At 40.3% G+C, this 26904-nt stretch overlaps 1 protein-coding gene and 1 non-coding gene across 51 annotated transcripts in view; one reads left to right on the top strand and one right to left on the bottom strand.

Moving 5' to 3' along the window:
• Window positions 1-26904, bottom strand: part of CUL2 (cullin 2) — a 73111-nt gene that overhangs the window by 37420 nt on the left and 8787 nt on the right. For 21 of the 50 annotated variants that reach the window (XM_081554321.1, XM_081554344.1, XM_081554328.1 and 18 more), the window contains 5 exons: window positions 15711-15851; window positions 10028-10130; window positions 7358-7452; window positions 1338-1443; window positions 543-625 (listed from right to left, as the gene is read on the bottom strand). In XM_081554321.1, coding sequence (XP_081410447.1) covers window positions 543-625; window positions 1338-1443; window positions 7358-7452; window positions 10028-10130; window positions 15711-15829 — 506 coding nt within the window. In that variant the 5' untranslated portion in view covers window positions 15830-15851. Of the gene's footprint in view, window positions 1-542; window positions 626-1337; window positions 1444-7357; window positions 7453-10027; window positions 10131-11496; window positions 11752-12577; window positions 15855-26904 lie in introns of all 50 variants that reach the window. The other 29 variants (XM_081554345.1, XM_081554339.1, XM_081554354.1 and 26 more) reach the window with 3 other exon arrangements.
• On the top strand, window positions 12053-12125 carry TRNAM-CAU (transfer RNA methionine (anticodon CAU)). Its single transcript has one exon. It is a non-coding gene; the product is annotated as a tRNA-Met (tRNA).

Genomic DNA, 26904 nt, shown 5'->3' with positions numbered 1-26904 from the left:
TGAGCCAAAGACGCTCTGGACCCCACAGGAAAACTTACACTGTGCCACAATCCATTCACACAGCAGCTTAGACAGGCCATCCTCTCTGGGCCACAAGCAGGATCAACCATTCTAGAGCCATTTTCTCATAAATTTGCCTCATGGGTTAACTGGTTATAAAGGTAACCAACTAACTAGAAGAATCTCTTTTCCTGAGCAGGTTATCGTCATCAGGGTTTCAACTGAGAGTATGTTCAAACAACTCAGCAGCACTGCCTAGAGGATCCAAGAGGTTTCAGGACTACAGAAGAAGTCACTTCTTTCGGGGACTTACTTATTTACTAAGCATATGATGTCATAGTAAAATCTTGTTGGTTTTGCCCCCCAAAACCAAAAGATTATAAAACCACTTTAAAATATTGGCTTTATTAAAATGGAAAAAGAGGATCATTACAGTAAAATGGGGCCTATGTGCAGTGGACAGCCAGGCCAGTGTTCACTATTTTAAACCATTTCAATCAGCAAATCAGAACCAACTCAAGAAGATTGATGTCAACACTCACTTTTTGATTTCTCGGAGCAACATCCGGATAAGGATGGTCTGAAGTGGTTCAACCATCAATTTCCTCCACATGTCCAATGCTAGCTGCCAGGAAAAATGAAAATCATCAAGGCTGAATTACTCAGTGTTTGCTTTAAACATTTGTAAAAGTAAATACCCCTCAGAAGAAGTATTTATAACTCTATTTCAAAACTCAAATAAAAATTGGATATACATAAGGAAAATAAATGTCCTTAACGTTTTAAATGTTAATTTAAAATGACACTGACTCTCATGTCGGACATTCTCAATAAGGAACAGAATTAAGGTTTTACCATTAACTGAAAATCTTACAGAAATAAATGATTTTTTATAAAACCTTAGTTAAAATAGGTTTGCTGCATCCACAGATTTCTATTTCATCTCTTCTGGGCTCTCTTTTAAGTCCATGTCCTTCACTTTTTTTTTTTTTAAACTTTAAAAGTCTCAACACTTGCTAAATATATTTCATGAACTTCTTCACACAGCAGAACTATTAACCTTCTGTCATTCATCCACCATTAATTCAATTATTAAAATAATACTCACCCCACATCTTTTCTGTTCTTCTCATCTATGTGAAAGTCTTAGTAAATCATAACAGCATTTCATTTATTTAACATTTAAAATGTTCTTTCATTTATTTAACATTTAGGATGTTTTAAATCTTGACAATTTTAAGACAGTCAACTCAGTGTTCTTAAGAAGACAGTGAATCACATTACCTCAGTATCTAAAAACATGTTTATGTTTGCCAGTCTTTTAAAGAATTTCCTACCTCTCCTATTTCCATAAGTGGTTCATTCATATCTACACCACCATAACCATACTGAAGGTCAGCTTCTGTCAGTTTATTCTTTTTAATAAACTGTGTGTTGAGATACCTGAAAAACAAATGTAGTGTCAAGATGCTATGTCAAAATCAGTAGGAAAGAAATAACTTGGAACTTTATAACAATAACTTTAGGGTTATAATCAACTACAGAATAGTTCAGTAATACACCTCAAAGAAATTAGAAATATAATTTTTAAAAAAGATAAAAATTATCAGCCAAACTCCCTTTGCAAGGCCCTAAGAGACAAAAAGTAAGACCTCTAGGGTAGGAAAAAAAAATCCTATTACCACAGTCCCACTTAAAAAAACTCAAGGGTTTTGCGCCAAAATTTTCCAGTACTCTTAGAGCTCAACAGCTGCTATCCAAGGGTCAGACACTCTACAAGTTAATTTGCTCATTCTCAGACTCTCCTTAAATAAGCTGAGTTCACTTTGCAAAGAATTAAACAGAAAATGCTTAAAAAGATCAAATTCAAGTAAGTTCTCTAATTTATATTTTATCACCATTAAATATGTAACTTTTCATTTTTGAACCAAAAACAAAATCACAATCACTAGGTAAGAAAATGGAATAGACTGTTACAGACAGGTAGAAGGAAAAATGGACAGAATTAAGATCACTTGTCAACCAGACAGAAACAGCTTTATAAAGACAGACCAACTGTGATGAACTCTTAGAATCACTGAGATGAACAGAGTTCTAAGATTAAAGGAAATGTGTGCAAAGGGTGGGCAATATTCAAGTACCACTTGCCACCATCCCAGATTTCACAAGGCCCTTCATGCTCACCTCTTAAAACTATTCGTTGGACAGGTTCTGCCAAGGTGAAAACGGCTATTGACAATACAAGTATTTAGGCAACAACCACGAAATCTCTGTATTAAAACACACACGTTTGCTGCATCAAAATCAAAGGTCTACTCAGTGTTCACAGACAACTGAAACTGAAAACAAAGACAACAAAAATCTCAACGGCATAACTCCGCTGCCAATTCTAGGAAACGAGGGAAAATAATAAAGCACAAGGCCACAATCGTTTACACACATTCCCTCCCACCTTCACTCATTTGAAGCTCTGGCCTCCAGGGCTTACACCGTGGAGCTTCATTCAACATTTTAGTCTCTTCTGTCCACTACCTATAAAGTCATTTCCTTCCAAGTACCACTGAACCTTCCCTTTCATTCTCACTAGAACCCTCATAATTTCCTGCTGAGTTTCCAACCATGCTTTTCAGCTGAGGAAAGGGGAACAGGAGAGAGAGAGGAAGCCTCAGCTCGAGAGAAAAACACCTGCTACCCCTGAAACCAGACTCCCTGGGTTAGGGAGGCACCTCTGGCCTAGGTCACTCTGGTCTTGGCTCACACACCTCTCAGGCCTGACCTGACCCCAAGCCAAACCAGCCTTCACTTCCCACCCCTCAGTTAAGTTAGTATCTGTTACACAACTGTTTTCTTTTCTTCACAGTACTTGCCACTATGTGAAATGACCCTGTTCTTTATCTGCATATACTCTCTAGAATGTGAGGGTTGCCAGACGGTGTCCAGAACAGTGGCAGGCAGACAGGCAGTCCTTGAAAAATACTTCTTCGAATTAACGAAATGAATAAACGGGTAACATTCCAGCAAGCATGGATGGCAAAAGGTAACAGTAGAACACAAATCTGGAAAAGCAGCCTGGAGGCACATCATAAAAGTCATGAATGCCAGGAAATAAAAACAGTCACTAACAGTTATGGAGTGCCTATTATGCATCAGATACAGCCCTAAGCATTGCAGCTGGCTGAATAATAGGAGGTAGGTATTTGTGGTACCATTAGGATCCCCATTTTATGTGTAAGAAAACTGCAGCTTAGAGAGTTTAAAGAATTCGACAGAGGTCCATCCACTACTAAGTGGCAGAGTTGACTCAGAAAATTCAGGAGGGCTCCCTCTTTTATTCAGCAAGTACTGACCAAATGCATACTACACACCAGGTACAACAAGGCAATGGGGACAGAAAAAAAGAAAAACAAAAATGTAATTTCTGCCCAGTGAGCTTACCCATCTGGCAGGACATAATAACGCAAAGAAATGTAACATTTCTGAGTAGGGGGAACTTGACTGTCACACCTGCACCATTACATGTGCCTTTCTGTAAGAGCCTCTGCTCCAAACCACTCCTTTTCTGGTCAGCGTACCACGGCCATCAGGAATCCTACCTAGAACGTTAGCACCACTTACCTCATGCTCCATTTTATCTCCTTTCCATCAGCTGGTCCTCCTGTTCTAAACTATTCATCACTTCCTCCCGTTATTTTCTTTTCTCACTTCCCATGCATTTGCTGACTCTTCGTTTGGATCAAGTGCAACATTCTCATGACTGGCCTCTGTTTCACATTTCTGGCATCTCTCATTCATCTGAAAACTCTGTTTTCAGGATACCAACTTCCTATCCAGAAGCCTACAGCAGCCCCCTTATTCCTATATTAAATGTAAACTTCTTAGCACTGCTGACTTGGAAGAGAAGCTGCTAGATCTGCAGAAGTCTGGATTCACTGATCCCTTCCCAAGGTCTGTGTGTACATTTCAGAGCCAGTACCCTGTGTCGGGGAGCTTCATATGCTGTGTTATTTCAGAGGACAAGTCACTATTCTCTTTCCCTCATGGGATAAATTGTAAACTAACTTTTATCATCTAGATCCTTCTCATTCCAGATCTTCTACTCTTGACAGCTTAAGCTTGATAGAGAAGCTTTTAAAATAATTTATAGATATAACTGAAAAAAGTAGGGTAGTTTTTCATTCTGATTCAGACATGATTCTTTATTTCTAAGTCACTGTAGCACTTCACAATAGAATTTATTAACCACACATTTGTTTTTAAACAAATATATATATACTTTGAGATCGTAAAATAGCTTCCAATAAATTCTTTAAATAGTCTTTACTCTTTTGCACAGGTAAGACCTCACTGCTCAGGTGCAACTCATGCAGTAGTACACATTTTTATAACTCATCCTGGCTCAAAGTGGTTAATAATTATCCTTTGCTTTTCTGGGGTACTAGCAGTAACCCAACAGCATTAACTAACAAGAACTAAGAGCCTAAAGGTAAATTTGAAGCCTCTAAGAAATCAGGCATTACGAGAACTGTTCTCATGCTAATACCTACTGGATTCCAGGAGTTGTTAGTTCTCAAGCTAATTCCTCCAGTCCATGAGGTCGAAAAGTGTCGGACACAACTTAGGACTAAACAAATAACCTTGTGTCCCAGCAGTTCCATCAAGGGCCAGCAGGGCCTAAACAGGTATGGAGTAGCAGGAAAAGTGGGACAGGAACATTATTATTTTCCTTTAAGATCAGGATCCTTAAGTCACCTATGCTAAGGCACATCCATCTTATATATCAACCAGAGTAAAGAAGAGGCTAGAAATTACTTCAAAATAATATTGAAAAACACTTCTGAAACAAAATTGATTTTTTTTTTTCCTTTACATTTCTTTACACAGATTTCCTTGTAGACTAAGATTGGTAACAAGATAGCCTGGATAACCTACTATCCAACAAGTATCAAACACTTTTCATGTATTACTGCCAAATGTACCTCCATGAGATCTCATGACTCAGTCTACCAGTGCAATTAAACAATGATGATCATCACATGAAGTCAACCACATGGAAGTCAAACAAAGCACTCTAAGTGAATCCCGTGAGCCACTGACTCTAAGTCTTTGCTACAGACAATGGAAAGGTACTAAACGATCAAATCTGCACCTAAGAAATTTACTAAATAGAATAATTTAGAAATTAAAAGCTGGGAAACTGGTTACATTATCATTAATATACAGGTGAGAAACGATAAAAAGGTTGAACTACCATACTATAATAGCAATGCAAAGGAAGTAATAAATTTAAGAGACACTTGGAGGATTTGACCAAGAGGCATCAGGCAGAGAAGATAACCCCAGGTGACGGAAAACTGACTTCTGGCACATACATCTGGGTGTCCAGTACTACCATTAACTGAGATGAGCATTACTGGGGGCAGTGTGTGCATAAAAGATAACAAGTTGTGAACATCTGCAGCAGTACGACGTACCCACAGAACACCTTGGAGGTACAGGTTGCCAGGTAAGAGTACTCCTCTGAAACTCAGGCTGCCTGCAATAAACATCTATTTTGGTGGTAATCAATATACAGGTTGTAGTGAAAACCAGGAGTAACTGAGATCACCCTAGAAAGAATAAGGAGTGTGGCTAAGGAATGAGAATAGAACCTACATGACTACAGTCTCTATCTAGAATGAGACTAGGCAGAATGAAGGCGTTGAATGGACTTACTCAGGCTGATCTGGGTTTAAATTCTCCCCTTGTCATTCTTCCAGCTCAGGGACCTTGAGCAAAGACATTTAACCTCTCTGACCCATAGTTTTCCTCCACTGTAAAAAATCACCTCATATGGCTTTATTTGTATGCACATATATGTGTGCATCATATATAAAACTTAATAAAAGTTCTTTGACAGTACTAATTTCAATAGCACCAAATTGATTTTGGTCAAGAGAGATGCAGAAGAACCAAGAGAATGCTGTCTCAGAAAACTAAGAACGAACAGAAAAATAACTTGGATTTCCGGTGAAGCATCTCAGCTAACGAGGGGTCCCACTGCCCACATACAGGTGAAGCACTTTCTTTTGTCATGTGTACACCAGCGACCCCAGCTTCTCAGGAGGTGCAAAGGCACACGTGTGCCCTCACTCTGATCCTTAAACCTCCCTCTGCTCTCCTTCATAGTTTAGCTAAGGAATTCTCAAAGTTCTATTTATTACTAGGTCACTTTGGTGGATGAGGTAGGGAAAAAAATCAAATGGTCAGGATGTTTAATGGTTGGCAGACACCATTTTATAAAAGCCAAAGCTGCAGTAAGCCATGCCTTTTTGTTAGCCATTGCTGGTTTCTGGTTTGATTTTACTACATTTTGCTCTTCTTCTAAGAAGAAACAGAGCTACTGGCTATTTAGAATTAAGCTCCAGTTTCTAACATAAGCAACTTACATCTAGTAAAGTCCAACGCTGATATAAAAACAAAAGGAAACAAAAAACCCACAAAGCAAAGAAGGACAAACATAAGGAGGCGTCCATACCTTGGCCCCAGTGTGGCTTCCTGCAAAGCATCGTGTAAATGTGCAAGTCAGCTCGGCTTCTCAGTTTCTCCTCAGTAAGAAACTGAGGCAGCGGTTCATCTGTGGCCCAAGCCACAATGCAGAGGGCACAGTTCTCACTGCAGCCATCACAGGCCACTGGGGCCAGTATCATTCCTTTATTTATCCACGATCCTTCAACAAAGGGGATTCTGCCTGTGTACCCCAGTACCCATTTCCAGTGTTGGCGTGAATGAGTTAGAGAGGACCAGGCCAGAGTGCCGCGGAAACATGTAGGAGGGGGGCAGTTAAGACAGGAGATCTAAGCAGGAGACCTCGGCAAGAAGTTCAGGGCAGGGAATGGGGATTAGTCACACAGGGAAAGGAAGAAAAGCAATCCAGACAGACGGACAGAAAGCCGTGAGGAAAGGCAGGATGAGATGAGGCTGGGTACCTCCATGAGACATAAAATATTGAATCCTGGAGTCAAACAGGAACACGCTGGAGGAGGGTGCTGGCTTAGATCCACTAGAATTTTCATCCAAGCTGAAGTTTCACTTTGGATCTGTCAAGATTTAATGCGTGCTACCCAGCCCCAGACAACTGAAGAAACAGAGCTATGCCATCAAATACAGCTTCAGTTTTTACAGACTAAGTTTCCACACACGGCCTGGCTCCCAAATATCCACTTGACCCACACTATAGACCTTTCCCCTTAGCAGAGAAAAGTCCATACATCGTGAAATGCTTCAGTTCTGGGCATTTTAATAGGTCATAAAAGCAAAGACTCCTTCAACTACCAAATACAGGCGTCTGTCAGGGGAGTGAAAGTGAAAGTGCACTTACCTGTACAAGCAGTCCATATAGTCTGCACCCTTGCTATATTCCTCCCAATACCTATGATACATAACAAGCACTTGCTCTTCAGACTCCAGAACTCTCTAGATAAAGAAGAAAAACACTTTTTACTCACAAAGCAGTGATCACTTTCATTTGTAAGCGATGAAATTTATCAAAAACTAATGTTCTTACATAAGTGACATAATTTGGGCATTATATATTATATCTACAAATTACATTCTAATTTAACTACCTTCAGTAACAATGAAAGAGCTAGAAAAAAAAAAGTGAATCTTAGAGATGAAAATGAAATATCCAAATTACAGACTAAATGCTTCATTTCCTAAGATAAAAAAATAAAATGTAATGGTTTGATGCTGTTCCTTGGGCCAGACTACTAGGTCAGATTAAAACAGAATGTAATTCTATTGCCATGTCTATTTCCTCATGTACATCAATTTTGATCAGACTGCTAGTTGTACATCATCACCTCACATTATTCACTTCTGTGAATACGACTATGAAAACTGACAACTTTTCCACATTCTCCAAATAAGTTATTGTATATTTACTTAATAAAATAAAAATAAAAGCCTACTATCTTTTGAAAAATGAAAATCAAACTGAAATCTGAGGCCTGGTATTTAAAAAGTTAATTTTAATGGAAATTTAGTATAACAACAAAAATTCACTGGCTAGGACAGACATTCCCAAAGTCACCACTTCTTGTACCTCAATTGTCCTTCCATCAACTGTCCATGTGACCTTGGGCAAGTCCTGACCTCAATGCTCATCTAATTAACTCTGATGAAATGCTATGCTTTTAAACTTAGGATTTTAACAATTAAAGCTCACAATGATAGGAATAGCCAACAAATCGTACTTTTTTGCCTACCACGTGGTAAATAAATTAAAAATACCAACCACTATTAATAATGGCACACTTCCCAGGTGGCATAGTATGGTACAGAATCCACCTGCCAATGCAGGAGACACAGGTTCGATCCCTGGGTCAGGAAGACCCCCTAGAGTAGGAAAGGGCAACCCACTCCAGTATTCTTTTCTGGGAAATTCCATGGACAGAGGAGCCTGGCAGGCTATGGTCCACGGCATCGCAGAGTCGGACACAACTGAGAGGCTGACGTAGCACAGCATTAACAATGCTAGGGGACAGGGCCCCCTTAGGAACTGATGCGACTTAGCAGCAGCAGCAGCAGCAGGAACTTCTGCGGCTGGTGGGATAAAATATAAATCCAAGAACAATTTCTTACTACAATCATTCCTGAGTATTAGCAGGGACTGTTTGTAGGATGCCCCATGGATACCAAAACCCACAGAGGCTCAAGTCCCCTACAGTCAGGCCTCTACATCCACCAATATGAAGACACAGACATGGAAGACCAACTGCATTAAGTCAAAAAAATAAAAAATGTTCATGACTTAAGACCTAGTAATTCTAAGTCTAGGGACTTACCCTATTTAGAAATAATAATAAACAAATAGATAAAACAGGCTTAGAAAAATGAGCTTTTCTTCAAAGGTTATAAGGGAAATATCACAGGATCAATTGTGCTCTACTTATAGGTTATTACCCTTTGAAAAAGGCCTCATCCTAGTCATGTGCAGGGTTAGACACACTACACAGTTTATGTTACTTTATCTCTATTATATAGATAAAAGAACTTAAAGTTCAATTCACGAGGTAGGTTACGTGAGTTGCCCAGGGTCACAGGGCTAATAAAAGGTGGTTAACTTTCTAGCTCAAACAATAAATGATCTCATCCAGTTCCCGATAAGATCACTAATCTGAAATAAGTTAGAAATGCTGCCGCTAGTCAAATACTCGGAGAAGGCAATGGCAACCCACTCCAGTACCCTTGGCTGGAAACTCCCATGGACGGAGGAGCCTGGTAGGCTGTAGTCCATGGGGTCGCGAAGAGTTGGACACGACTGAGGGACTTCACTTTCATTTTTCACTTTCATGCACTGGAGAAGGAAATGGCAACCCACTCCAGTGTTCTTGCCTGGAGAATCCCAGGGATGGCGGAGCCTGGTGGACTGCCGTCTATGGGGTCGCACAGAGTCCGGCACGACTGAAGCAACTTAGCAGTAGCAGCAGCAACCAAATACTGCAAATTCGTTCGCCACGTATACGCAGATCATTAAGTCTGTGATGCTTCCCTCCATGTGCATGGCACAATGACCGAAATACTGGTCACAGGAAGTTCATGTCGTACTTTTTCATTTATCATTCTCCTTTTTAATCCTAGGATTTTCAAGACCTTACATAGGATATTAAGAGGCAGCCAAAAGGTTGATTACAAAGACAGAGATTCACCAAGAGGTGGCGAAGGGACAGTAAAAACAAAAAAACTTGTTTCTACAAACACCATCCAAAGAACATGTGAGGACTCGATTTCAAGTTGAACAAACCTTGATTTGAAACTCTCCTCACTTACTAGTAGCATGACCTTGACCAACTAAACTGATTTTCCTTGGAGAACCTAACCACACAGTACTTGACTCATAGCTCTTGATACATTTTAGAAAAATGCTATTTAGGAAACAAAACAAATAACCTTAACTTGATACAAGTTCTGCACTGGAAAACAGTGAACTAGTCAAATAACTATGTAGCCATAAACACATTTACATCATGTATACAGCAGTCCTTACCTTGTGCAAATGCCGTACATGATTTTCCAAAAAAATCTTAGTTTCTGTATAAAGTCTTTCTCCAAGGGGTTCAGGATAGGCCACACATAAAGCATAGATATCTCTAGTTAAATTGTTAAGGTTTTCATATCCACTAGAGACATTACTTTAAAACAAATGCGATTTAACTCAAGTTTGAACTCAAGTTAAAAAATGAAAAACCTTTATTTCACTCTTATAGTTTAGGATTATATAGATGCATACAGAATGAAGGACACTGAACCAACATGTGATAGGATAGGATCACATAAGGTAAGTCACACACCCCAAAAAATGATTTGTAAAAAATTAAGTGCTAACATAGGGTGGTGTACAATTTTCAGAGAAGGGTGGTTGTTTTTTTTTTCCAGTTTCAAAATATGAAAGATTTATTGCCGCTAAAATTTCTACCTAAAATATCTGAGTATTGAAGCCAACCTTATATTCTTGGGCAAAATAACAGGAAATGGAGAGAAACTGGCTGTAGAACAATTAGGAACACAGTTCTTTATTTTTCAAAATAAAATTTTAAAACTGAGATTCCAAGTTTGCTGTTTGCACAGACATTTTTTTATTTCAGAGGAGGAGCAGAAAACTCACGATCACGTCAAGAGTAATTGAACCATCTTAAACAGATCAAATAATAAACAACAGAAATATCAATAACTGAAGGGACTTTTCAAGGAAGCTATCTCAAAACCATTTACAAACCAACAAGTAACTATATATTCTGTAGAATAAGCACACATTTAATTATTTCATTCTCTTTAACTTATACTCATTTTCTCTTGTCATCTTCTATGACCAACTCCTTCTCTTCTCTTTCTACTCATTATTTTAGTTAAAATAGCCTTAAAAGTACCTAAGTACTTGCCTCGCCCAACCTCATTCATGCACAAGTAACTTTTAACACTTTTCTACTAAGATTCCCATCAGAAACAGTTCATGATGTTCCACACACACACACACACACAAAAACTTAAAAGAGACTAGTTCAATAATAAGGTCTTCAAAGGCAAAATCCATTATTATTATCTAGATACAATGGAAAGTACAAGAAATCAGATGTTAGAAATCTTGCATACGAGTCTGTGCTCCATCAATGACTACCAGCAGAGCCTGGGTGAGTCCCTTTACTCCTGAGTACCAGTTTCCACATCTATTATATCTGCCCCACTGATCTGATAGGCGTGTTTGGGGCACCAAATAACACTAAAAATGTAAAAGATCTCTGCGAACTATGAGGCCTTCTAGAAAAGTTACCATCATTTTCTGTATCTGTAGTGACTAGAACACAGGTAGCCTATCAAATGTTTCTTACTGACAACTGCAACAGTAATGAATTCATTGTTCCTGCACCAACATTCGGTTTAATATTAACAACTGGGTTAGGCATTGACAACAAGTTGAATCACTCTTATGAAATCCCAGCCTTTCTAGATAGCACACACCTTGTTCAGAGAGGCAGCCATCCTTCAGCCCCAGGGCACTGCTGGAGGGGCAGTGAGCAGGAGAGGACAGGAACCTCCATCCACACTCTGGTAATAACACCTTCACGTCTCATCTTCCCTTTAGATGGAAAGAGTCTCTGGTTCCTGCAGGGTCTACTCAGTCCGTAAGGCCTCCTACAGGGCCCTTCAACCCAGAGACCAGGCCTCAAACCTAATCCCTTCCTTCATCCTGGGATGTGGAATGTGTGACGGTCCCTGTGGTAGAAGGTGAAGGCAGGTCAGCAGTCTGCCAGGGCTGCCCCGAGGCCCTCCCAGCCACGGCACCTGGCAGACACTGGGCAGAGCTGCTGAGACAGCCACCCAAGGCTACCTGCGGCTGAGGGTTCCTAGAGATTGCTTTAACCTCCCAAATACTAAGAAGCTAAAGTACTGGAATGCTGTGGGTTTCTTCCAGAGTATATATCCTGGGTACTGGAGGTCACACTGTGTTTTTACCTATATAATACATATATATAATGATATTATTAATACTATAATAAACATAATATACATGTCTGCCCTTTTAGCACAGGAGGCAGCACATCAGTCTCATAATCTGAAGGTCCTGAGTTCGAACCTCAGAAAGGGCAGATCACTCTTTTAGGGCTTCCCTGATAGCTCAGTTGGTAAAGAATCCACCTGCAATGCAAGAGACCCCAGTTCGATTCCTGTGTTGGAAAGATCTTTTGGAAAAGGGATAGGCTACCCACTCCAGTATTCTTGGGCTTCCCTTGTGGCTCAGCTGGTAAAGAATCCATCTGCAATGTGGGAGACCTGGGTTCAATCCCTGGGTTGGGAAGATCCCCTGGAGAAGGAAAGGCTACCCACTCCAGTATTCTGGCCTGGAGAATTCCATGGACTGTATGGGCCAAGGGGTCGCAAAGAGTCGGACAAGACTGAGCAACTTTCACTTTCACTTTCGTATACATACATTATATTCAGTTTAGTTCAGTTCAGTCACTCAGTTGTGTCCAACTCATTGTAACTCCATGGACTGCAGCACGCCAGGCCTCCCCATCCATCACGAAGTCCCAGAGCTTACTCAAACTCGTGTCCATCGCGTCGGTGATGCCATCCAACCATCTAATCCTCTGTCATCCCCTTCTCCTCCCGCTTTCAATCTTTCCCAGCATCAGGATCTTTTCAAGTGAGTCAGTTCTTCACATCAGGTGTCCAAAGTATTGAAGTTTCAAGCTTCAGTATCAGTCCTTCCAATGAATAGTAACGACTGATTTCCCTTAGGATTGACTGGTTTGATCTCCTTGCAGTTCAAGGGACTCTCAAGAGTCTTCTCTAACACCACAGTTCAAAAGCATCAATTCTTCAGTGCTCAGCTTTCTCTATAGTCCAACTCTCACATCCATACATGACTATTGGAAAAACCATAGCTTTCACTAGACGGACCTTTGCTGGCAAAGTAATGTCTCTGCTTTTTAATATGCTATCTAGGTTGGTCATAGCTTTTCTTCCAAGGAGTAAGCATCTTTTAATTTCATGGCTGCAGTCACCACCTGCAGTGATTTTGGAGCCCCCAAAAATAAAGTCTGTCACTGTTTCCATTATTTCCCCATCTATTTGCCATGAAGTGATGGGACCAGATGTCATGATCTTAGTTTTCTGAATGCTGAGTTTTAAGCCAACTTTTTCACTCCTTTCACTTTCAACAAGAGGCTCTTTAGTTCTTCCTCACTTTCTGCCATAAGGGTGGTGTCATCTGCATATCTGAGGTTATCGATATTTCTCCTGACAATCTTGATTCCAGCTTGTGCTTCATTCAGTCCAGCATTTCTCAAGATGTACTCTGCATATAAGTTAAATAAGCAGGGTGACAATATAGAGCCTTGACGTACTCCTTTCCCAATTTGGAACCAGTCTGTTGTTCCATGTCCAGTTCTAACTGTTGCTTCCCGATCTGCATACAGATTTCTCAGGAAGGAGGTCAAGTGGTCTGGTATTCCCGTCTCTTTCAGAATTTTCCAGTTTGTTGTGATTCACATAGTCAAAGGCTTTGGCATAGTCAATAAAGCAGAAACAGATGTTTTTCTGGCACTCTCTTGCTTTTTTCAATGATCCAGCGGATGTTGGCAATTTGACCTCTGGCTCCTCTGCCTTTTCTAAATCCAGCTTGAACATCTGGATGTCACGGTTCACGTATTGCTGAAGCCTGGCTTGGAGAATTTTGAGCATTATTTTACTAGCGTGTGAGATGAGTGCAATTGTGTGGTAGTTCGAGCATTCTTTGGCATTTCCTTTGGGATTGGAATGAAAACTGACCTTTTCCAGTCCTGTGGCCACTGCTGAGGTTTCCATATTTGCTGGCATGTTGAGTGCAGCACTTTCACAGCATCGTTTTTTAGGATTTGAAGTAGTTCAACTGGAATTCCGTCACCTCCACTAGCTTTGGTCATAGTGATGCTTCGTAAGGCCCACTGACTTCACATTCCAGAATGTCTGGTTCTAGGTGAGTGATCACACTATCATGGTTATCTGGGTCATGAAGATCTTTTTTGTATAGTTCTTCTGTGTATTCTTGCCACCTCTTCTTTTTTTGGGGGGGGGGGGGTTAACTGATGATTTTATCTTGAGTTTCCTCAAACAGATGAAACTTTGGAATAAACAACTTTGAGCTTTTGTGAGGAGCATAAAGTAACCTACCAACAAAGGGAGTTCACATAATCAGTTGTTTTCAATACAAGTGAAAGAAGGTGAAGTCCCTCAGTCGTGTCCAACTCTTTGTGACCCTATTGACTGCAGCCTACTAGGCTCCCGGGTCCATGGGATTTTTCCAGGCAAGAATACTGGAGGGGGTTGCCATTTCCTTCTCCAGCCACCTCTTCTTAATATCTTCTGCTTCTGTTAGGTCTATACCATTTCTGTCCTTTATTGAGCCCATCTTTGCATGAAATGTTCCCTTGGTATCTCTAAATTTCTTGACGAGATCTCTAGTCTTTCCCATTCTATTGTTTTCCTCTATTTCTTTGCACTGATCACTGAGGAAGGCTTTATCTCTCCTTGCTATTCTGCTATTCTTTGGAACTCTGCATTCAAATGGTTATATCTTTCGTTTTCTCTTTCGTCTTTCACTTCTCTTCTTTTCACAGCTACTTGTAAGGCCTCATCAGACAACCATTTGGCCTTTTTGCATTTTTTTTCTTGGGGATGGTCTTGATCACTGCCTCCTGTACAATGTCACGAACCTCCGTCCATAGTTCATCAGGCACTCTATCAGAACTAATCCCTTGAACCCAATCCCTTGAATCTATTTGTCACTTCCACTGTATAATCTTAAGGGATTTGATTTAGGTCATACATGAATGGTCTAGTGGTTTTCTCTGCTTTCTTCAATTTAAATCTGAATTTGGCAATAAGGAGTTCATGATCTGAGCCACAGTCAGCTCCTGGTCTTATTTTTGCTGACTGTATAGAGCTTCTCCATATTAGGTATAGTATATACATGTGTATGTATATAAATTTTTTAAAATAAGATTGCTGTCATGTAGGAATGCAGGGCAGCAGGTTTTAGACCATAGGGAAACTACCAGTTTATGTTTTCATATACAACCCCTAACTCACAAATGTAGACAACTCGGTTAAGAACTGTTTCCGTCTCACAGTCGCTGAATGTGGCTCTCTGCCTGGAACGCTGCCCCTAGGTCTCTGTGTTACCTGCTCCCTCCCTCTGTCCTAGTCTTTGCTCAAGTTTTATCACCATCCTCAGAGAGACCGTCCCTGACCACCATCTGCAGAGTCGCACATACACTCCAGCCACACTCAGACCCTTGCCCTGCTTCACTCCTCCCCACCCTCCACCCCAATATTTAACCTGTTATGATTAATAGAAGCACTGGCATTAGGTTTGCTTTACATCTGTTTAATGCCTATCTCCTTCAGTAGAATGAAGGGAAAGTGGCTTGTTTTGTTCACAGCTGTACTCCCAAAGCCTAAAGCAGTGTCTGACATACGTTAAATCTCAGTAAAGTATTTGTTGAACAAAAGGTTATGGAAGATTGCTGACTGCCACATATGGGCAATAAACTTGTAACTGTGAACAATAATACATTTGAAAATAGTCATACTGGAAAGTTCTTCCACTTAGGAAAGCTTAAACCTGTTTTCAACAAGCTTATGAACCCAGCACGCTGAAGGGCGCAGGCGTAGGTGCCACCAAAGGATACGAGAAGCGGTCATTCCACGTTGCTCTCTCCACGTACTCCAACATGACCACAGCTTTGATTGTCGTGAGGAGTTTGTTCCAGGTTTCATCAAAATCCACTACTCTTGGTTTCAAAGACATTGTGCAAGTTTAGCCTTGAAATCTGCTAAAGACAATGCTAACATTAGCATGAATTCCACGGGGTCAGTCACTTGTCTCTGAAACAATCGCATCATTAGCAGGATTCAGGAAGGGATGAGAACAGAGCCTGGCACATGGTAAGAACAATTAACATTGGCTCCCGTCTTTTCAAGACTGTCCAGACAAGGAATTCCTCAGAATGTTTGTATTCACTACAAATTCTAAGAAATAGAGAGCTTTTAACACAAATTATTTATAATTCAGGGTGGTCCAAAGAATGAGAAGCTTAACGTGCTGAGAGAAAAAAAGCTGAGACTCAATGAGCCAAAAAGTTAAACTCCAACATGAGAAATACACAGCAGATACTCGGTAAAGACAAAAAGGCTTCAGCCCCAAATCCTTGCAGTTTGCACTCCTTAAACTGGAGACCAAGCGCACATATATGAGGAAACACAAAACCATTAAAGGGTTTCTTTTCTTGAAGCATCAGTTTAGCTGGATTCCAAATCCTTCTCCATAACACACCGGAAGAACAGAATTAAAAGAAAAATCTCTTAAAGCCACATTTAATTGCACAAGGGAGCATTTTTCCAGCACAAGCCTTCACATCCTCCCTGAAGTTTTCCCTCACTACCGGGACTGTGAAGCACCAAGTTAGTCTGTAGCCAGGGCCAAACAAGGAGGGAACATTCTTCCTCTTTGTGTCCCACTGTGGGGAAAAAAGGAGGTAAAGAGACAGCAGGGAGAAGGCAGAATGCATAGAGAGAAAGGAAACAAGACAAGAGACCAGTTGCTTGGTCCATGAACTGGAGGCAGCCCTGGGCCCTTCTTACGTGGTGAAGAAAAGAATTCCAGAGCCCAGGGAACAGACCTCAAGGAAGAAAAGAAAAAGAGCCAGAGAGGTCAAACAAAAGCCCAAAGAGGGTGTGTCACACCGAATCAACTCTCTCCCACAGTACCTCCAGGCCTTAAACTTCCTCTAACTAGCAGTAATCCGTGTGTGTGTGTGTGTGTGTGTGTGTGTGTGTGTGTGTGTGTGTGTGTGTGTGTGTGTGTGTGTGTGTGTGTGTGTGTGTGTGTGTGTGTGTGTGTGTGTGTGTGTGTGTGTGTGTGTGTGTGTGTTGCGGGAACAAGAGAACCTAAAGCTCCAGTTTTAAATCAGAAAATTAACCTTAACTCCTCATGCTGTTCACACATTCTATCTAACTGTGTGTGGGATTTTCCCTTAAATCCTTCCATTCTCGTGCAACCAACCCCATGAAAGCTCTGGGGTCAGGCCCTCAACAGTTCTAGTTTGCATTCATCTTTTATTTATCAAAGAAGTACTAATAACTGTTAATATTTATACAGTACTTACTATGAAAGTCACTCAGTCGTGTCTCTTTGTGACTGTAGACTCCATGGAATTAATTCTCCAGGCCAGAATACTGGAGTGGGTAGACTTTCCCTTCTCCAGGGGATCTTCCCAACACAGGGATCAAACCCAGGTCTTCCACATTGCATACGGATTCTTTACTAGCTGAACCACAAGGGAAGCCCAAGAATACTAGAGTGGGTAGCCTATCCCTTCTCCAGCGGATCTTCCCGACCCAGGAATCGAACCGGGGTCTCCTGCATTGCAGGCAGATTCTTTACCAACTGAGCTATCAGGGAAGCCCATACTTACTATGAGCCAAACACGAATTTAAGTGCTTTATATGGAGAAGGCAATGGCACCCCACTCCAGTACTCTTGCCTGGAAAATCCCATGGACGGAGGAAGCTGGTGGGCTATAGTCCATGGGGTCGCTAAGAATCGGACACAACTGAGCAACTTCACTTTTACTTTTCACTTTCACGCATTGGAGAAGGAAGTGGCAACCCACTCCAGTGTTCTTGCCTGGAGAATTCCAGGGACGGGGGAGCCTGGTGGGCTGCCATCTATGGGGTCGCACAGAGTCAGACACAAATGAAGCGACTTAGCAGCAGCAGCACCAAGTACTTCATATAAACTCAATCCTCCCAACAATCTGATGAAGTAGGGCCCACTGTTCCCTCCATTTTCTGGATAAGAAAACTAATTACATAGTGATTAACAAACTTGCTTAAGGTCACAGAGCTATTTATTGATGGCATCAAGAGGATTCAGACCTGCGCTGGAACCCCTGTCCTCAACTGCCATATACAACTATGTGCTGTGTGTTCAGTGACGGCCAACTCCTTGCAACCCTATGAACTGTAGCCCACCAGGTTTCTCTGTCCATGGGATTTCCCAGGCAAGAATACTGGGAGTGGGTAGCCATGTCCTACTCCAGGAGACTTAGTAACATCCTTAGTGAGTACTTAGATACATGCCAGGCATTGTACTAGGTGAGGATAACAGTGGTCAACAAACAGAGTTCTTGACTTTTAAGAAAGTTAGACTCTTGGATCTGGCATTCAGCAACAAAAACAACATACCTAAACCACAGAGCTGACGATGTCACTCTGGTACTTAAAGCAGCTTGAGATTTTCCACTATGGATAGCTCTGGTTTAAGCTCATTGGCAACATGGCTCATCAAGCTTCCATGATGTGACCTTGGACTAAAGCCCCTCCTCACCTTGCTCTTCTCATGGGACTCCCTTCCTTGACATCATAATCTGGAAACTTCTTTGCTTAGAGGTCACTGAACACAACAGGCTGATTCACAAACACTGAGTGTTACCCTGATTGCTTTCTGTACCTAAAATTCTTCTCTTCTCCATGCCGCCGCCTTTCAATCCATTCATCTAACTCCTACTGATATTTTAGCCTTGGCCCAGAATATTAGCTTTTAAGAAATTTTCTGGGCCCACTTAAGCTAGGTAAGGTGTCCTCTTCTGTATGACTTGAGAACTCTCTTTAACCACTCTTAGAGAATTAAACTACCCTCAGCCAACTCAATGGATATGAATTTGAGCAAGCTCCAGGAGTTGGTGACAGACAGGGAAGCCTGGCATGTTGCAGTCCACGGAGTCACAAAGAGTCAGACACGACTGAGCAACTGAACTGAACTGAGCCATGACTATCTGAGTGTTTCCTCAGGGTAGGGAGACTACTGTGTAACTATGTACCAAAAAGCTATCACTGTTTGCTTCACATTCCATTCCTCCCCCTATAAGAATGGGATCATACTACACACCCTACTTATACATTATTTTAATGGTTGCAAAGATTACCTTTTAGCTTTATTCAAGCTTTAGCAGCATCAGACTGGCACTAATTTCTCTGTTGAGATCAACAGAGAGAATGGGTTTATGTACAGTGATAATCTTAGATGGATGGAAAATGTGAACACCAAGGTGAGAGAAGCATCAGCCCAGGGAAATATACTAAAAACTAACAAACCAGTAACAGGAAGTATGCTAAAACAGTCTGTTAGCTTCTATGCCTGCCCAATAGAAAGCTCCTTTATTTAAACTCCTTAAATAAAATGTATGCTTCTTCATCTTATTTAAATTATTTAAATGATCACTTACTCATGGAGAATTTATATCAGGATGTAAAAGAGAGAGGGCAAAGAAAGAAATGTTATGACAAATACATTTATGAAATTTTCATTACATGTGAAAATGATTCATAGATTAGATTTTCTCACTGAGAGCACCATTTCTAAGTATTGTATGGCTGTTAACAATAATTACAAAAGTGATTTATATAAACACAGAGCTACCACATGACTCAGTAATTCATTCCTATACAAAAGAAAACATGTCCACACAAAAACTTGGACATTTCCTGGTGGCTCAGTGGTAAAGAATCCACATGGCAATGCAAGAGACTCTGGTTCAATCCCTGATCCAGGAAGATCCCACATGCCACGGAGCAACTAAAGCCCGGGAGCCACAACTACTGACCCCACTTGCCACAACTACTGAAGCTCAAGTGCCCTCGAGCCTTGATCTGCAACACAAAGAAGCCACTGCAGTGAGAAGCCCAACCACCACGACTAGAGAAAAGCCCAAACAGCAATAAAGACCCAGCCCAGCCAAAAATAAATAAAATAAAAAACATAGAACCTTGGACACAAACGTTCATAGCAGCATTTATTCCTAAGGGCCAAAAAAGTGGAAATCACTCAAATATCTATCAAATAAAAAATGGATAAATAAAATGTAGTACATCCATACAATGATTATTCTGTAATACAAAGGAATGGAGTACTGATAGATGCTACAATATAGATAAACCTCAAAAACATATTCTGTGAATAAAGTTGGTCATAAAAGACCACCTATTACAGCATTCCGTTTAAATGAAATATCCAGAATAGACAAATCAGTAGACACAGGAAGTACTTTAGTGTTTGCACAGGGTTAGAGGATCTGGATAAAAATGGGAAGTGACTGCTAATTAGGTGATGAAAATGTTTTAAAACTGACTGTCATCCTGTTTGCACAACCCTAAAATGTGCTAAAAACCACTGAACTCATTTGAACCAGTTCAAATGAGTACACTGAATGGTATGTGAAGGATAACTCAATAAAGCTGTTAAGACACTTAAGGTGAAATAACCATACCAAAAGTTTCGGAGCAATTTAATGTGGAGGGGAATGTAGGGGAGAACAAGTACATTTACATGATTGCAAATTCTGAAATCTCAGTCTCCCACTCACTCCCATGCTAGAGTCACCAGGTCCCATCACTAGAGGAATCTATTATATGTGTCTGGGAGTATTTTATTCATATATGTCATTATTTCCCCTTTTTACATAATTGAATATAGAGATGGTCTTTCTTCATCTGTTTTAGATAAATGGCATCACACCACTTACTTAATAATATATTCACTTAACAATACATTTGGAAAGTTCAGTTCAGTTGCTCAGTCGTGTCCGACTCTTTGCAACCCCATGAATCGCAGCATGCCAGGCCTCCCTGTCCATCACCAACTCTCGGAGTTTACCCAAACCCATGTCCATCGAGTCGGTGATGCCATCCAACCATCTCATCCTGTCGACCCCTTCTCCTCCTGCCCGCAATCCTTCCCAGCATTAGCGTCTTTTCCAATGAGTCAACTCTTCCCATGAAGCGGCCAAAGTATCGGAGTTTCAGCTTCAACAGCAGTGCTTCCAATGAACACGCAGGACTGATCTCTTTTAGGATGGACTGGTTGGATCTCCTTGCAGTCCAAGGGACTCTCAAGAGTCTTCTCCAGCAGCACAGTTCAAAAGCATCAATTCTTCGGGGCTCAGCTTTCTTCACCGTCCAACACTCACATCCATACATGACCACTGGAAAAACCATAGCCTTGACTAGACGGACCTCTGTTGACAAAGTAATGTCTCTGCATTTAATATGCTATCGAGGTTGGTCATAACCTTCCTTCCAAGGAGTAAGCGTCTTTTAATTTCATGGCTGCAATCACCATCAGCAGTGATTTTGGAGCCCACAAAAATAAAGTCTGACACTGTTTCCACTGTTTCCCCATCTATCTGCCATGAAGCGATGGGACCAGATGCCATGATCTTAGTTTTCTGAACGTTGAGCTTTAAGCCAACTTTTTCACTCTCCTCTTTCACTTTCATCAAGAGGCTCTTTAATTCTTCTTCGCTTTCCGCCATAAGGGTGGTGTCATCTGCATATCTGAGGTTATTGATATTTCTCCCAGCAATCTCGATTCCAGCTTGTGTTTCTTCCAGCCCAGTGTTTCTCATGATGTACTCTGCATATAAGGTAAATAAGCAGGGTGACAATATACAGCCTTGACATACTCCTTTTCCTATTTGGAACCAGTCTGTTGTTCCATATCCAGTTCTAACTGTTGCTTCCTGACCTGCATACAGGTTTCTCAAGAGGCAGGTCAGGTGGTCTGGTATTCCCATCTCTTTCAGAATTTTCCACAGTTTATTGTGATCCACACAGTCAAAGGCTTTGGCATAGTCAATAAAGTAGAAATAGATGTTTTTCTGGAACTCTTGCTTTTTCGATGATCCACTGGATGTTGGCAATTTGATCTCTGGTTCCTCTGCCTTTTCTAAAATCAGCTTGAACATCTGGAAGTTCACGGTTCACGTATTGCTGAAGCCTGGCTTGGAGAATTTTGAGCATTACTCTACTAGAGTGTGAGATGAGTGCAATTGTGCGGTAGCTCAAGCATTCTTTGGCATTGCCTTTGCTTGGGATTAGAATGAAAACTGACCTTTTCCAGTCCTATGGCCACTGCTGAGTTTTCCATATTTGCTGGCATATTGAGTGCAGCACTTTCACAGCATCATCTTTTAGGATTTGAAAGAGCTTAACTGGAATTCCATCACCTCCACTAGCTTTGTTCGTAGTGATGCTTTCTAAGGCCCACTTGACTTCACATTCCAGGATGTCTGGCTCTAGGTGAGTGATCACACCATTGTGATTATTTGGGCCATGAAGATCTTTTTTGTACAGTTCTTCTGTGTATTCTTGCCACCTCTTCTTAATATATTCTGCTTCTGTTAGTTCCATACCATTTCTGTCCTTTATCGAATCCATTTTTGTATGAAATGTTCCCTTGGTATCTCTAATTTTCTTGAAGAGATCGCTAGTCTTTCCCATTCTGTTGTTTTCCTCTATTTCTTTGCATTGATCGCTGAGGAAGGCTTTCTTATCTCTCCTTGCTATTCTCTGGAACTCTGCATTCAGATGGGAATATCTTTCCTTTTCTCCTTTGCTTTTTGCTTCTCTTCTTTTCACAGCTACTTGTAAGGCCTCCTCAGACAGCCATTTTGCTTTTTTGCATTTCTTTTCCATGGGGATGGTCTTGATCCCTGTCTCCTGTACAATGTCACGAACCTCTGTCCATAGTTCATCAGGCACTCTATCAGATCTAGTCCCTTAAATCTATTAGTCACTTCCACTGTATAATCATAAGGGATTTGATTTAGGTCATAACTGAATGGTCTAGTGGTTTTCCCTACTTTCTTCAAATTTAAGTCTGAATTTGGCAATAAGTCTGAATTTGATCTGAGCCACAGTCTGCTCCCGGTCTTGTTTTGGCTGACTGTATAGAGCTTCTCCATCTTTGGCTGCAAAGAATATAATCAATCTGATTTCGATGTTGACCATCTGGTGATGTCCATGTGTAGAGTCTTCTCTTGTGTTGTTGGAAGAGGGTGTTTGCTATGACCAGTGTGTTCTCTTGGCAAAACTCTATTAGCCTTTTCCCTGCTTCATTCTGTACTCTAAGGCCAAATTTGCCTGTTACACCAGGTGTTTCCTGACTTCCTACTTTTGCATTCCAATCCCCTATAATGAAAAGGACATCTTTTTTGGGTGTTAGTTCTAAAAGGTCTTGTAGGTCTTCACAGAACTGTTCAACTTCAGCTTCTTCGGCGTTACTGGTCGGGGCATAGACTTGGATTACCGTGATATGGAATGGTTTGCCTTGGAAATGAACAGAGATCATTCTGTCGTTTTTGAGATTGCATCCAAGTACTGCATTTTAGACCCTTTTGTTGACAGTGATGGCTACTCCATTTCTTCTAAGGGATTCCTACCCACAGTAGTAGATATAATGGTCATCTGAGTTAAATTCACCCATTCCAGTCCATCTCAGTTCACCGAGTCCTAGAATGTCGACGTTCACTCTTGCCACCTCCCATTTGACCACTTCCATTTTGCCTTGATTCATGGACCTCACATTCCAGGTTCCTATGCAATATTGCTCTCTACAGCATCGGACTTTGCTTCTATCACCAGTCACATCCACAGCTGGGTATTGTTTTTGCTTTGGCTCCATCCCATCATTCTTTCTGGAGTTATTTCTCCACGGATCTCCAGTAGCATACTGGGCACCTACCGTCCTGGGGAGTTCATCTTTCAGTGTCCTATCTTTTTGCCTTTTCATACTGTTCATGGGGTTCTTAAGGCAAGAATACTGAAGTGGTTTGCCATGCCCTTCTCCAGTGGACCACATTCTGTCAGAAAAGCACTCCATATTAATACATAAGGATTTCTTTAATCCTAATAGCATTTCTTGGAGAAGGAAATGGCAACCCACTCCAGCATTCTTGCCTGGAGAATCCCATGGACTGAGGAGCCTCGCGGGCTACAGTCCATGCAGTCGCAAAGAGTTGGACTCGACCAAGTGACTAGACAAATAGCATTTCACTGCTTGGCTGTACTTGGATTCATTCTCTTATGTTTGATATGATATGTGATGAGTCCTCCAAAATTAAAGTACCTAGTTTAATATTCGGAGAAGGCAATGGCACCCCACTCCAGTACTCTTGCCTGGAAAACCCCATGGACGGAGGAGCCTGGTGGGCTGCAGTCCATGGGGCCACTGAGAGTTGGACACAACTGAGCGACTTCTCTTTCACTTTTCACTTTCATGCACTGGAGAAGGAAATGGCAACCCACTCCAGTGTTCTTGCCTGGAGAATCACAGGGACGGGGGAGCCTGGTGGGCTTCCGTCTATGGGGTCGCACAGAGTCGGCCACGACTGAAGCTACTTAGCAGCAGCAGCAGTTCAATATTAGTATTTTTGAGTTTAAATAGTTTTTTAAATGGATTAGTAAGTTCTTTTCACGTTGACATCAACAAAGTTTTCTTCTAAAGATACTGTTAACACAACTTAAGTTACAATTGCTATAAATACTTATTAATAAGAAAATTACAATTTATCATTAGCCTTACTGTTCATTAAATACCTTCTGAATTCCTCCTATGCGATACATATTATATATACAAACATTACTAACCATCAACCTGCAAGTCAGCAAAATCTAGACTACAGGAAACTACTGGATAATCAGATTTCTCAATAATTTATGCATGCACATAAGATAAGAGAAAAGAAAATGAGAGTGAGAGATATTTATGGAGGAGAAATTAAAGTAAAATAGACTGAAAAGGCACATTAATTTACCATAGTATGATTGTTCCTATTTGGATCTAGATTTACGCTCTTTTTAAAAATTTATATTTATGATAACCCTGGAAATCTGAAAACACTGAGGGGCTATTTCATGACCTTAAAAATATTTTTTATAACAATTATGAGAGCTTTAAAAATGAGAGTTCTTATCTGTCAAAGACACATTCCAAAATACTTATGAATGTAATAAATACTTCTGAGACCTACCTCAAAATTAAACAGCTTCTTTATGAACTGATTGATTATTGTTGAGAATGAGTGACAAGTACATTAGGCATTATTAAACTATTCATTCTCTCTATATGTTTGCAATTTTTCAAAGTAAAAGGGTTTAAAAAAAAAATCTTGACCATCATCATCAACAGTTCCATAAATATGAGGAAGAGTGGGGAGCACATAAAAGAAATAAGAATCAGAAAGTTTTTTTAAAAAGTATTATTAATCCAAAAGATCTAACATTCAATTAATATGCATTCTAGAAAATCAGAATGAGAGGTAATTATCAAAGAAAAAATACTGCAGAACTAATGAACATTAGTTTTCCAACTTAGAAGGGCATATTGAGTACCCAGAATATTTGATTTTAAAAATAACAAGGCACCACTTTTTGGCACACTAAACTACTGAGGATAAAGAAAAGAGTTCATAATTTTTCAGAAAAGAAAAAAGTCACAACCGACTATAAATTATATCTAGATTTACAACTGCAACACTGGATGCTGGAAGGTAATATAAAGCAACGCCTTCAAAATGCTAAGGGGAAAATGACTAATCACCTAGAATTCTCTATCCAGAGTGGTATCAAATAATTTACATGAAATCATTTTACTCATGAATCTATTGGAAGATATCCTCTATCAGGAGGAAATTAACGAACCAAGAAAGACTTGGGATCCCAGAAAAAGAGGGATCTAACACAGAAGAGAAGAACAGGAATTTTTCAGGACAGCAGCTTGACAGATTTTAAAAACAACCCGTCTATACAGACACAGAACAAAGGGCTCCAGGAGGGTTCTTTCCAAGAAAAAAAAGAGGGAAGGATACTTCCAAACTCTTGTTACAAGGCCAGCATTACCATGATTACCAAAGGACACCACAAGAAAAGAAAATCTAGATACATATGTATGTATGGCTGAGTCCCTTCACTGTTCACCTGAAATTTTATATTTGTTATCAGCTATACCTCAATACAAAATAAAAAGTTTCAAATAAATAAATAAACAAAATGGGTATATAAAAAAAAAATACACACACACCAAAAAGAAAAGAAAGCTACATGCCAATATTCCTGATGAACATAGATGCAAAAATTTGCAAAAAAAAAAAAAAAATTTAGCAAGCCAAATTCAACAACACATTAAAAGGATTGATACACCATGATCAACTGTGATACGTTCCAGGGATACAAGATTCAACATCCACAGATCAATCAGCAACATTAATAAAATGAAGAATGAAAATCATCCGATGATCTCAACAGATGCAGAAAAAGCATCTGACAAAATTCAACAATCATTTATGACAAAAACTCTCAACAAAGTGGGCATAGAGGGAATGTACCTCAACATAATAAAGGTCATATAAGACAAGCCCACAGCTTACATACTAAACAGTGACAAGCTGCCTAATAACCACTTAGGCAGTTTCTATTCAAGTTAAGCATACACTTTCCAAGGGATCCAGCAATTCCATTTCTGGGTTATTTACACAGGAGAAATGAAGACATACATTTAAAGGAAAACCTAAACACAAATTTTTAGAGCACATTTATTAATAACTACCAAAATGCACAAACCCAAATGTCCCATCAACTAGTGGATGGAAAACAAAATGTGGTGAATTGACACAACAGTATACTATTCAGTATTAAAGCAGGACAAATCACTGATATGTGGACAACAACAGATGATTCTCAAAAGCATTATGCCACGTGAAAGCAGACATACTCATTAGGTTATGTATTGTATGGTTGCTGAAAAAGTAAAAAATAGAAAAACATACATCAAATCACTGATTGTCAGAGACTCAGGACAGATACTTGACTAGTATTCTGACAACAAACACTTTATAATCAGTTACTAGTTCTATTTTATAATCAGTTACTAGAATAGACAGGTAACCCAAGGTAAAGACAAAAATCAAACTGATAAGTTATCTAGATTTCTGATAGCAATGTTCTAAAATCTCTTTTCCTTTTAACTTTTTCTCTTCACACACCTAT

Source organism: Giraffa tippelskirchi, chromosome 13 (genome assembly GCF_054371585.1).
Source record: "Giraffa tippelskirchi isolate mGirTip1 chromosome 13, T2T-mGirTip1v1.2.pri, whole genome shotgun sequence".
NCBI lineage: Eukaryota > Metazoa > Chordata > Mammalia > Artiodactyla > Giraffidae > Giraffa > Giraffa tippelskirchi.
Note: the sequence above shows the minus strand (reverse complement) of the source record. Positions and strands in the feature narration are given on the sequence as shown.